Here is a 13,991-nt window from a genome sequence, read left to right on the forward strand (position 1 = left end):
CACATAATGTGTGTTATGCCATGCCATCAAGCTACAGGAGAAATGGGACTGCAAACGTTCTCTGTCAGCAGCCGTTCCATCAGACGATGGGGGCAGACAGAAAGAAAGGGGTGGAAGTCCACAGCCTTTCCACTGACTCTGTTCAAAAACCAGCAATGTGTGACTCCTCTCCTAATCTTTCCCATTCCAGCTAGTCATGAAAACTATAATTAAGTGTTAGTTTCCTCATCTCACCCAATACCTTTTCTTTTTGAATTGTGTCTTTTCAAATATAAGCCGGATACTATCTCATTACTGATATTCTGCAAGCCACCCTGGGAGACCCTTCTTGCTGAAAATCAGGATAAACATGTCTTTCCAACTTTCCCAGCTGAAAAATTCTAGTGCATTTTAAACATTCATATAAGCACCTAAATAAACTGTTCAAGATTATATGTTTTTCAGGCCGTTAAATGAAGCATTGAAAGGAATACATGCTTACCTGCATCGAGCTGCATAGAGTGAGCAGAGTAGTGCGGGAGGTATTTAAATAGCCTAACATCAGGGAAAGGGAGGTATCCAGCAAAGAGTGGCATGACTTCCATGTGTACTTTGTGGGTTGCCCGAACTGCAATTGGCATAGATATTACCCCTGAGCTCTTCCCACAGACTGCCCAGTTACTACTATTGTCTACAACTGGAAATAAAAAGAGAAAACATTATTAAAAGGAAACAGTTGCTGAGACCCATTTTTCATTTTGAATACTGTATAAGTCACACTTATGAGGGAACAATATAAGATGTCTGATGTAGTCCTTTTACAAGCTTCATGAGATAGTCAGTGATGCCATACAAGCAAAATGATTTGATGAAGATACATACACATATTTAAAATCCTGTTGATAGCTGTAAGATTAAGAATTACTATAGACTTAATTCAAGATAGGACGCGGGTGGCGCTGTGGGTTAAACCACAGAGCCTAGGGCTTGCCAATCAGAATGTCGGCGGTTCGAAACCCCGCGACGGGGTGAGTTCCTGTTGCTTGGTCCCAGCTCCTGCCAACCTAGCAGTTCGAAAGCACGTCAAAGTGCAAGTAGATAAATGGGTACCGCTACAGCAGGAAGGTAAATGGTGTTTCTGTGTGCTGCTCTGGTTTGCCAGAAGCGGCTTTGTCATGCTGGCCACATGACCTGGAAGCTGTACGCCAGCTCCCTCAGCCAATAACACAAGGTGAGCGCCGCAACCCCAGAGTCGGTCATGACTGGACCTAATGGTCAGGGGTCCCTTTACCTTTACCTAATTCAACATAATTGGGGGGTGGGTCAAATGTTTGGATATTAGAGCTACAAACACTTTTGGGTGACCTGAGTGACTAAACCACACAAAATGCAGTCCAAGTAGTATGCCTACCTTCATACATTAGCTTTGTTGTGCAGTAACCATCAGTTTCCGTCAATGCTTCATCTTTGTCCACATCCAGGAGGTCTGAAAGGCGGGTGATCGACACCTCCAGTGAGCACAACGAGCCTGTTTTACAATATTCTGCCCCCAATGGGGGGGAAATCTCAGCTTTCACATTATATAATGTCTGGCAGGAGCACAATGATATTCATGGTCATTATATACACAAGGTTAAACATTTCCACAATTAAACTGATTAGGAAAGATAATCTATCAGTAAAGGGAGATTGGCAGGGTAGGAGAAAGTCTGTCTTCTACTTTTCCATAAAAAATAGGACCAAGCCACAAAAGCTAAGGCGAAAGCCTGAAGGTCAACTCTGTATCGCAAAAACAAACAAGCCCAAAACCTATTGATGCTAAACAAGTACCAAACATTACATTTGACATACAATGGTTTCCTTAAACCATTAATGGTTTCATGTGGCAACTGCGCCACACGGAGGTTGTAACATCTAGAATGGCTTGTCCCATGGGGCACTGCTGTCATGCGGAAATCTCTATGCCACCACCAATCCACAGATAATCCGCTCTAGACACTGCAGGAACAGTAAGAGTCACTTGCCAAGCAGTGATCGAGTGGTCTCAATGTGGCAAGTGCCTGGCACAAACCAACCCTTCGAGTCTTCCAGAATTACAATATGGAATTTTTTACTCCTGTAAACCATTTTGAGATTGTGTGATAATGGCAAGCAGTAAATGAATACTGTTAAACAAATCAACATTTGAAAGCCCCACCCCCCCACTCCACAATCTTTTAATGTGGATTGTATGAATCTGCCTGCTTCCACTCTGGAAAATCTCCAACCTATCTGATCTAGCTGTCAGCGTGGCAAAAAACTTACAAAAACGTTTTCCAGCTGGAATTCGTAAGTGTACGGCTTCAGAGAAAGTGAGTGCTCTTCAGAAGGCGCTGAACAAAAGTTCACTGAAAACTGGCATTGCAAAGATGAGGGAAGTTCTTTTGTCCACTTCAGCTCCCATACAAAGAATACTGCTTGTTTAGTGTAGATATGCTGAAAGAGAGAGTTATGAGTTTGTCAATGGTCACTCTGGCGTTAGCTAACAAAGAACAGAAAATATATACTTTAAAAAAACAAAAACACATTTCTACAGGGGTGGACAGTGTATTCGTCACCAGCACTGCATGCAGCAACCCCTTCCCTCAAGGCTGAATAGTTTGCTCAGAACCCTGGATCCCTCACATTGGTTTTTACTTAAAACAAATGTCTAGCTCTTGTGGTTAGTTATGATGGCTAACTGTGTCTGTTTCAGCCCTCCTGGCTGGTGCTGGGAGAAAGCAAACCACGAGGCCTGGCTTAGTGTTACATCCAAACCCAAGATTGTGCTTTGCTTTGCTCCCAAATCATTATTGTGTGGCCAACATTTGTTCTCGGATTATTGATTGCAGATTGCTGGAAACAAACAAACCATGATCCATGGTTCTCACATATTGCTAAGTCACAGGCTGTGATTTGCTTTCTCCCAGCCATGAGCTGGAAGGAGCAAGGAGGAGAGAAGCAGGCATAATTTGGGTTGTGAACAGCAAAACTGAGGTTCATGCTGTGAGAATTCTGTGCACGAATCTCCCTCTATCAATAGGGCTGCAACCAACTGCTATTTGGTTTTCCTCTCGTAGAACTATCTCCAGCAATTGCTATTCCACATTTTTTTTGTGTAGGACTTGAAACCTGACTCAATTTTCTTTTCTCCTTTTTCTTTTGTACGGTTTCCAGACAAATATGACAAGCCACAGCTAACCAAATATGGAAGAGAAAGTTTCCAACTCCCTCTCCTGGCCATGCAGGAGCAAAATATGGGAGCAAGGTAGCATGTGAGCTAGGGAGAAAGCTAGGTTCATTTATGTTTTCCTACCAGTTTGGTGTGGCATTCAAACACAGTCAATGAGTTCCATTGAGCTGAGGTTCATAATGCTTTTTCTATACACTTATGAAAAAACAACAGATGTGAAAAAGCCTACCTGTTCAGCTTTGGAGTTTAGAGGATTAAGACTTAAATCTGTGCAAATGCCAGAACTTTTAAGACTACTGTCAGATAACTTAAAAGAGATATCTGACATGTTCTGCATGCAAACCTGTATGTATTTCCTAAAAATAAAAAGGAAAACACATGTTTTTAATATTGCAAAGAGCTACTTTGTTATGTATTTTATATATATATATATATTGCAGCTATAGGCTTAAATAATAGAGAAAAAGAGATCTACATATTCATAGCACTGTTTAATCATGCTAAAATTACATTTAAATTAAACAAACCACTATACTCAAAGTCTAGATTACTCAAAGTCTAGATTGGAGTATACTCAAAGTCTAGATTGGAAAAGGTGGAATTAAAAAATACTCTACCATATCACTATGTATTTGTACTCTCAAGTAAGCAGGTCTGGCATTGATTTATGAAGCACAAAAGGAGGGAGAAAACAGGCCAGGTGTTCAAAACTCCTTGCCCATTCATATTATGTTGTAAACTGTAGCTGTAGTAAGACATATCTTTATGATGAATTAATAGGGAGACCTTGAGAAAGTTACCTTTTGCCTGCTGATAACAAGGAATGTTTGGCCGTAAAGGGTATACTGAATGTAAGTGCAATAATGGTGGAGTAAATTGACCACGGACAATCAATGGTTACCTGCAGGCAAGACAGAATAAAGTTATTCAGGTTATTATTGAAATTTTAATTTTTCTAATTTTGAATAGTTGCAATATTTCTTAAGAAGTGTACCCTTTATTGGGAGGGGAAATAAGAACATAAAGCAAAATCAGAGTTTTTTAAATATATAATTATATTCTTGTATTTCCACAGTCACTGTACACTAGGCACATTTTATTTGCTTTAGAGCAAGATAGCTAGAACAGGAACGAAGTTACAAAGCATCACCTTCTTTTCAGGCAGTGATGTTTTGTGTATTTCAAGAACAAAAAGCTGTGGTTAAAATGTTGTGTTTTGCAATGCAGCTTTTGTTCACAGAGGAAAATATCTTTACATTTAAAAATATTTTACTACACAGCTTTCTTTTGTGGACCCAACGAGCACAGCATTCCTCTAATATTCTGGGTGTAATAAATCAATTTACAATCTCAAAGGAAGTATCTACTTTAACAGGACTATGAAGTATTACATTATTCACGCCAACTTACTTTTTGGTCAATTGTAGCCATATGATTGTAAGACATCTCCTCTTTGCTTTTTTTCTGAAGCTCTTTGCTAGCCAGGTTCTCATTCTCCAGCACACTTACTGAGGTTGATGGTAAATACAAGACTTCGAGTTCAAAGGCAATCACGTGGTAAGCAGGAGCCACTGGTAAGCTGATGCTTGTAATTTTCTCAGACGACTGGATCATTAGAGATACTTCCGATGCCTTTTCTACAATTGCATAACACATCAATTAAACAATAATTAAGAATAATCGCTTCACTCCAAATACATGGTATTCCTCAAAATAAAGTGTGGCATTGCCTCTAAACCAACAAACCATACTGGGTTTTACTGTGTGGGGTAACTTTTGGGGACTCTCAGTAGGGATGAAGAAGAAAGGAAACCACAAAAGCGTGGTTTACCTTATACTGTACTGTTAACAGAAATAATGGCTTGATATTTGTCTGAATTAACCCACTAAGTAACTTTTTTGCAGTTGTTATAACATATACATCTAATGCCCTTTCTTTGAGACAAGCATGATCTCAAGGCTTTGGCCACTGTACCAAAGTCATTATGCAATCCAGAGACTTACATGGGCAGCACACAACAGTTTGTTTAGTGGCTTTTCATAAGCAAAATAAAAAAATTCCGTCCAGTAGCACCTTAGAGACCAACTAAGTTTGTCATTGGTATGAGCTTTCGTGTGCATGCACACTTCTTCAGATACACATAAGCAGTTCTCTATAGCAGCCGCCCCAACTTTCTGCTCTTCAGATGTTTTGGACTACAAGTCCTATCATATCTAGCCATTAGGCCATGCTGGCAGAGGATGATGGGAGCTGTAGTTCAGGAACATTCAGAAAACCAAAGGTTACCCAGTCCTGCACCACAAGAACTCCACTTCTACAGAGTTGGATATGCGCCAGAATATTTGAAGTACTTTACCTATTTGGAAGCTCTCACAACCAATTCCCTTTCTTAAACACTGGTGTTTACGTCTTGGAACAGAAAGCTGCTAATAAAGAAGTGCTTAGAATGGTTTTGATGCACACTTCTGAATGATGGTGAACAAAAAATTAGTTAGCGGGGAGGGTGCTGAGATAAAGTTAATTTATATGGTAACCCTTGGGATAACAACTCTTCTCGGAATTGATAAAAGATTAAACTGCTTCCAAGTGTATTTTTCCTGCCATATGTTTTCAGACTGTTGTGCAGAGAATCAGAGAACTAAAACATCTGAAGCAGCTACTCTACATACTACATTGTACCAGGTTTCTTAAGGTTGTGACCAACAAAAGCTTAAACTTATTATAGTAAAACAGATTTAAGAAGTAATTATAAAATTGGAGGCCAAGTTCTTACACCTACAATTACCACGCAGCTCCTCTGGCATTTCTATATCCTGGCTGCAAGAAGCCCTCTTTCATCAAAATACTAATATTAGTATAATACTGAAACTACATACCCTTTGTGTTTGAGTAAATCACAGCTTTACTCTCTGGATGGTACAAAATTGGCATGGCATCAGCATTACTTAGCTGGAGCGCATCTCCATTCTTTATGGTATAATGGCCAGTAGTCACTGTAAATTTTACCTTCTGAGGAATCCCAGCCAAAAGGCTGTCTGGAGAACAAAAATGAAGTAGTGGTGAAGAGAAACAATTAATTCTGCTGTCTTAAAACAACCACAATGGCTACATATGGATGATTAAATCTTGGTTTATACACCAAGATTGCTCCTGCTTTGCCCTTCCCTTTGTGCAAGCAAAGGAAACATGTGCTAGCTATTATGTCCAAACTGAGAATCTGTGGTTGGTAGCTAGCCAGAAAGCCAAAATATGAAGCCATGGTTGAAACTTGGCTTCCAGATCTTGGCTTGTGTCCATGTGTCCTGTTTACATGCATAGATAGATGATAGATAAGATAGATAGATAGATGATAGATAGATAGATAGATAGATAGATAGATAGATAGATAGATAGATAGATAGATAGAATCTTCAGTGTTATAATAAAAGAAAAATAATAATGTCCTTGCAACAAGGCCTGGGAGCCACCTTCTCTCTTTAACATTCTACAGCTACTTAGAGCAGCTAGTAACTTAACCACAGTATGCTCAGATGTGCTGTTGGACCCATGCATATGTTGGTTTTTAAATTGCGGACCAACCCACAAATCAGTATGCAGGGGGAAAGGGTAGCTTCACTCCCAGAAGAAACAGGAATCCTCCAGCATCCCTCCTTTTTTGCATATTAATGATCAAAATAATTATGTGAAATGCAAACTTCACTTTCTCTAAGTAGGGAAAATCCTATACAGAATTTTCAAGTTGGTGGATTCAGCTGTGGAACAAGTTCCACAGCAAGAGCCTTCACAGCTAAGGCTGTATTTCAGCATCTTCCTTGATTGAGAAGCTCTTCTAAGTAAATGAGATCAATAGTTTCCTGCATTGGAAACAGCCAAAACAAACTCCCCAAAACTGAAGAAAGTCAGATAAGACAAGGCATGCGTTCCACAATTTTTCACAACCTAGAATGTGCTCAGATATTGCAACAGATATGGTAGGAAGTTACTTGGCAAGAAAAGTGGCTCCAGGAACAAAATCAATTAAAAGTTTCCCTTGGCCTCATTAAGTTAAACTATGTAATGTACATTTATTTCCAAAGCACCAGGTGCATGAATGTCTAATTGCTCAAGATTTATGTAGCTGTTCTGCAAGGTTACGAGCAAACCATTTCCAATGGCAGCTAGCTGACAATCTTAATTAAAAAGCTATCTAGGGCTGCCCTTCAATAAAACTATCAAGGCAGTGCAAAAACACGTTACACTGAAAATAGATAGTGTATTTCAAAATGTTAAGCATTTGTATATTTGACTCTTGTTGCAAGCTAGGTAGTTATTGAGAATTTAGTCCTCCAAATTAGTTCATAAATTGCAGAACGTATTTCAAATTGGAAAGTAGCTAATTTAGACACGTAGCAAGAGAAATTAACATGCATACCCTGTTTCCCCTATTTTAAGACGTAGTCATAAAATAAGCCATAGCAGGGTTTTTAAGCATTCAAGGAATATAAGCCATACCCTGAAAATAAGACATAGTGATAGGCGCAGCAGCAATGCTGACCGTGGAATGAGGAGGGGGGGGGAGAGACATCCCCTGAAAATAAGCCATAGTGTGTTTTTTTGAGGAAAAATAAATATAAGATGGTGTCTTATTTTTGGAGAAACATGGTAGTTTCAAGCAAATTTACCTACCAGTACATGGCTCCACTTTTAGCTGTGGTTCCTGAGAGTAAACATCATACTGCACTATTGGGTAAATATGAGGAAGGGCAAACTGCATTTTGCCCACTGAAATGCATAACTGCCTGAGTGTGTATGTTCCAGGATCCTTGCCCTATGAGAAAATAAAAAACAATATTCTTTAGGTATCCCAGATTTACCAGGTGATCTGACAGAACATTTCATATTTCTGTAAATCACCTGGACACATATGTGGAAACCAGAATAACAACAACAACAACAACAACAACAATTTGTATACAGGAAAAAATATCATTAACAGCTTTTCAACACCAGGTAAAGACTTTACTTTTGCTATTTTGGTCTGCTGGGCCTTAAACAGGTCTGCTTTGAGTTAGTTATGATACATGGATTTTCTTGGGCATATGTGTGTTGCTTTTCAAATTGTATTGAAATTCTCATTGGTTACTATTATCTCTGTACAGTGCTTAATTCTTTTATTTTTATAAAAAAATGTGGGGGGGGTTTATACTGTGAGTACCTTGACTCCCCTGGAGACTATTTTCACCAGGAAATACTGAATAAATAGTAATTACTATATTCTTAATATAAACATATACTCATGCAAAACAGGCTACATTGCAATAATAAAAGTTTAGGGCTGCATAGTTGTATGAGTGTGTGGCTGTTGGTATATCCAGATTTTGTATGTATAGAACAGCAAGTGTCCGAATAGCTTGAGGTGTGTTGTTATTAAGTTAATGTCTCCCCTACACTTATAATTGACTGCACCACACATGGACTCTTGCATAATAAACACACAGTCTTAAAATAGCAGGCTGAAAATCAAATTGGGGGTATGTGTGAGAGAAAGAAACCATGTAACTTCAAGGTTATTCAACTGTAGTTTTATTTTTCTGCTGGCACCCATTTATACAAAATGGGAGAGGGTTGATTATTTAATAACTTCAAAAATATTGAAGTGTGGTTTATTTAAGGATACTGGTAAGCAGTCTGCTTTGTGGCAGAAATTCATATGTGTAATTTTTTTACATCAAAGGTGACATAACTCCTAAAGCAACAATTGTTCTCCGCTATGCTGTTACGCGATGTTTCCTTGTGGTATTTTCAGAACATCAGCCAACATTTGTGTTTACGACTGCTGTAGAGCACTCTGTAAAAATACCACTTAAAACGTGTTCATGAACTTTGTGGTAATATATTAATACAGAACTCATTTATTTGCAATTCCTGTCTGCAGCCAGGAGGTGGCTAGGCTGTAATTGAATGGTACAGCTGTTCAAATTACTGAAAGGTGTACCGCTTGACCTACTACTGCCAAAGGCTATATACATTTTGTCCCTTGGCCAAAAACTTTGGCTTGCTAGCACTGGCCTCTGATGCACGCAGTACATTTAGTCAACCTCGCTTGCAGAGAAGTTCTGAAACATAAGAAGGGAACAACAAAGACCTGCACTTTGCACTCCACAATGCTTGAAGAAAGGTTTCTGATACATCATGGCCATTGCTTGAGGATAGCGGAGCAGAGGTTTCAGCTCATTGCACTCTTTCAAAATTAGGTTGCATGAACTCACAATAAAGCTAAAGAAGTGCAATGCTTAAGCATTTCAAACCAGTCTAGTCTATTATGGGAGGCATCTACCCACTTTTAATCCAACTCCAGTTGCTTTGCCATTGTTGCCTACTCTGCTTTGAGCATGAATGGCAGTGGCTTCAGGGCAACCAAGTATACTCTACTACACTGGCTGGGGAAAGCACATGTAGGCCATACATAGCCTAGTCCTATTTTAGACAAATTGGCTAATATATAGCAAGTGACTGACAAAAAGTGAGCAATCCACTACTCTCTCCTACTAAAAATATATGTACCTATGAAATTCAAGACACTGCAGTAATTAAACATTTGAACAAGCCACTGATAGTATTAATTTATTAAAATATTTGCATGGCACTATGTCATTTAAAAATATGTATCAAAGCACTGAAACAAAACTGTGTAATAAAACCACACAAAACAGTTAAAAACAGACATCAATTAACCATTGTGGAAGGATGTATTCAGAACCGCCTGCATAGTGCATAGAACAATTTTCAGCAGGTCTTTCAAAGATGGCACAGAAGGTGCCTGCTGAATCTCTATCAGCAGAATATTCCACAGGACGGGGCTCAGGACACTAAAGACTTGAATTCTTGTTACAGTCTAATGAGCCTCACCGACTTGAGGAATGATCGACATTCCTACAGATGATCTCAGTGATGGAGCTGGGATATAAAGGTTCAGGTGATCCCTGGACTTAACTTGTTCAGGGCTTTGTAAATTATGATGACAACTTTGAACCAGGCTCAGTAGCAGATGGGCAGCCAGTGCAGTGGTTTTAACAACCATGTAGCATGTTCTCGACCAGAAGCTCCTATCAGAAGTTGGGCTACTGCATTCTGCACCAACTGGAACTTCTGAACCAGACCCAAGGCCATTCATCACATGGTGCGCATTGCAGTAATCCAGCCTTGAGGTCAGCAATGCATGGACTACAGTGGTCAGGCTATCTCTGTACAGTATTGACCGTAGCTGGCGAACCAGACAAAGCTGAAGTGCAGGGTTTTTTGTGCTATTAAAAGTTCTATTGTATGATCAAGAGACCGCTTATCACTTTAAACATCTTGCAAATTAATTCTCAGCAAGCTTGACTAAAACCATTTTTTGCACACTGTTTTGACAATGAGCACGGTAGCTGGGAGAGAGATTGAATGTTAATTCCAGCTAAGCATCTCAAAGTTTTTAAACTTTAGAGAAGTGACAAGAACTGAAAATAATGTGTTAAAAGATATTTGGCTAAGAGTAATCCTGCTTTTCTACAGATACATGTCACAGAACCAGCCAGACCTCCTGGCACAGCTAGAAGCCTTTCTTCTAAATAAGTCAAGGCTAGCCAGGCGTGAGAGGCGCTAAAAGAATGAAGTAGCAGAGTTGCAAATTTCAGGCAAGGGAGCAATGCCAGGTTACTGCTATGTAAGAACATACCTGGGTTCTGAAAGTTATGTTATTGACCCCTGGTTCCAGTATTAAGTTGCTACATTTTAAAACGTGGGCACCATCCTCCAGAGTTAGCCCCGTGGGTATTTCCAGAGAAGAGCTGCTCTCCTGCCTTCGCAACAGCATGTGCACATTTTTGCAGATGATGCCTGTTGTGTTCAAGGAATTATCCGAGGGGCTCCTTTCATACATCTCATACAACTCCAACATCGGCAAGCTACTTCTTGATAGAGAGAGACCTACAACCTCATTTGGAAAGCTGATAATACCATTTGAAGTCTTGTGTTTTGTGAGCCACTCAGCTGTCTTCCGGTAGCTATTTTTTTCAATGCTGAAATGGATATTAATAGCAACCTGATCCACTTTCACCGCGATGGGCATCTGATTTGCCAACGTCAGTTCAATAGACAATGTTCCACCCACATGGACCACTGCATTAGGAGGGTCAAAATGCAGGTTCTTCAGCTGTGCAAAGGAATGCATGGACAGTAAAACTTTCTGATCTGCAAACAAACATAAAATAAGATACATGTGAAACTCTATTGACCATATGAGTGTAATCAAAGCAAAGTTACCATTCAACTAAGACCTAGCAACTCTAAAGAAGAGCATAAACTCTTGGTTTGTGAATCTCAGCACAACTTTAGGGACACAGATTCATAAGCCTCAATGTATCTCCAGACTCAGAGTGGAAACATTTCTGGAGGTTCTGCAATCATGGAATAATAGCATTGCAGACTTGGAAGGGACCCCCAAGAGTCACCTAGTCCAACCCCCTGCAATGCAGGGATAATACAAGTCTTTGGGCTCATCAAAAGTACTCTTTGAATTCCAGCTGCAGTGTATATATTGTGTTGTAACACACTAAGTCATACTCGGAATAAATACACTGAAATTAATAGACCTAAGTTGGCCATGTCCATGAATTTTAATGGGTCTTCTCTATCATTAATGCTGGATACAGCCCATCACTTTTGCTTAATTGTGTCAAAAAGCCCAAATTCTGCAACCTAAACACATTTGGACAATATATTCTGCATAATATGCTATCTATATGCTTTGCATAATTTTTTCTAATTGGCCTATTCCTGGGGGGGGGGGAGACAAATAACTATCTAGAGTACTATGTAAACCCCATTTCCGAACTACTAGAAATCTAATTCAGCCACTCTCTTAGCTTCATTTTTAACATACTTTCAAGTACATCTTGCCTACCAGATGGGCTAGAAACTTGTGCAATAAAAATGAAAGCTGAGATTTCCAGGAAACTAAACTCTGCAACCTAATTCTGCAAATGTTATGAGCTCTGTATAATCACACAATACCTAAAGCCACAGCATCCTTTTAGTAAATTTCTGAAGCTGTTAATTGAACAAAATAGTAGGCAGAAGAGGGCAGCATGTAATAAACTGAAGGGACTAAAAAAAAGAAATGGAATCACCTATAGAAAGTTATTCCTTCAAAAAGGAGCAAGTTGAAATCTTACTAGATGATGAAACTAATCTTGCTTTAAAAGCCATTCAAAACCAAAAGCCACTGGCTCACGAGTGGTGAATCTTTCTCAGACTGAGGGCCACATCCCCTTCAGGGCAATACCCTGGATAGTGCCCATGGTGGGTAAAGACAGAGGCAAAAGAGCACAGAGCAACGAATATAATTTGTACAATAGGCTAGTTTTATACTTTCGCACACCATGCTAGCCTCCGGCAAGGCAAGGCAGGGGACACTATCAGAGTTTGAATACATATTCCAGCCAGGGAAAACAAAAATCCAAGTTAGGTCTGGCGATCTGGGGAGAGTCCTGACAGCCAGGCAGAGAAGCCTAAGGTTCCCCACTCTGCCCTAACTTATTACGGTAAGAAAGATTGTCTAGTTGAAGTTTCACAATAAGTCTCTCTTGAAAGTCTTACCTTCACCTTCTGAGGGCTGTTTGGCAAAATTTAATATTTCTTGGCAATAGTGTTTGCGCTCTTCTTCCGTTAAGTGATTATCAGCAGCTAAAAGACTACTTGTTTGTAGATAGCTGGCACAAAGTTAAGGAAGTGTGGAGAAAGGAGTATACATATACACACAAATAATATGCCACCTTGATGCAACGACAAATACTTCATTCATGTTAAAGGTGTATATATATATATATATATATATATATATATATATATATATATATGGGGACCCAGGTGGCGCTGTGGTTAAACCACTGAGCCTAGGGCTTGCTGATCAGAAGGTCGGCGGTTCGAATCCCTGTGACGGGGTGAGCTCCCGTTGCTTGGTCCCAGCTCCTGCCAACCTAGCAGTTCGAAAGCACGTCAAAATGCAAGTAGATTAATAGGAACCGCTACAGCGGGAAGGTAAACAGCGTTTCCATGTGCTGCTCTGGTTTGCCAGAAGCAGCTTTGTCATGCTGGCCACATGTCCTGGAAGCTATACGCCGGCTCCCTCGGCCAATAATGCGAGATGAGCGCGCAACCCCAGAGTCGGTCACGACTGGACCTAATGGTCAGGGGTTCCTTTACCTTTTATATATATATATATATATAATAATCTTAGCACCTAATTCTACATTTAAAAACAAACCTGCTTGGTAATTATTTAATAGTAGTAATTATAATAAATGATGACATCACATCCCCTCTGCCATCTGGAGCTCAGGAGTGTTTCCTTAAAACTGTGAGGCTCATAAGGATTCCTCAAACTGTGAGGAAACTGAAGAGTCAGACGTTTCATAGCAAACCCTGACCAGTATGGCTGCCCTTTCCTGAACTCTACAATATCCTTCTTGACTTGAGGTGAAGCAACCAGAATTGTTCCTAACGTGGAATTTGTCTTTTTAGCCGCTGGTACGCACTGGGTCCACACTTTCACCAAGCTACCAACCACGATCCCAAGTTCTCTTCCCTGGAGAGTCATTGCCAGTTCAGATCCTATTAGCATATACGTGACATTAGCATGGCGCTAAGTGGGTTACGTGCAATAGGATTTCCTCACGCAATAGGATTTCCTCTCCTCTAAGCCTTATGGAAGTTCACTTAACTCTCCAGAGCAGATTTAGGGAGTGGAGGGAGAGAAGACCGGCTGCGACAGTGGACCAC

General features: G+C 39.9%; 1 protein-coding gene across 1 annotated transcript in view; it reads right to left on the minus strand.

Moving 5' to 3' along the window:
• Positions 1-13,991, minus strand: part of TRAPPC10 (trafficking protein particle complex subunit 10) — a 44,708-nt gene that overhangs the window by 2,911 nt on the left and 27,806 nt on the right. Inside the window, exons 13-22 of the mRNA XM_035115112.2 lie at positions 12,810-12,922; positions 10,888-11,402; positions 7,857-7,998; positions 6,068-6,226; positions 4,601-4,827; positions 3,991-4,091; positions 3,420-3,546; positions 2,284-2,454; positions 1,391-1,568; positions 482-676 (exon numbers count right to left, since the gene is read on the minus strand). Coding sequence (XP_034971003.2) covers positions 482-676; positions 1,391-1,568; positions 2,284-2,454; positions 3,420-3,546; positions 3,991-4,091; positions 4,601-4,827; positions 6,068-6,226; positions 7,857-7,998; positions 10,888-11,402; positions 12,810-12,922 — 1,928 coding nt within the window. The remainder of the gene's footprint in view (positions 1-481; positions 677-1,390; positions 1,569-2,283; positions 2,455-3,419; positions 3,547-3,990; positions 4,092-4,600; positions 4,828-6,067; positions 6,227-7,856; positions 7,999-10,887; positions 11,403-12,809; positions 12,923-13,991) is intronic.

Source organism: Zootoca vivipara, chromosome 4 (genome assembly GCF_963506605.1).
Source record: "Zootoca vivipara chromosome 4, rZooViv1.1, whole genome shotgun sequence".
Classification (NCBI taxonomy): domain Eukaryota; kingdom Metazoa; phylum Chordata; class Lepidosauria; order Squamata; family Lacertidae; genus Zootoca; species Zootoca vivipara.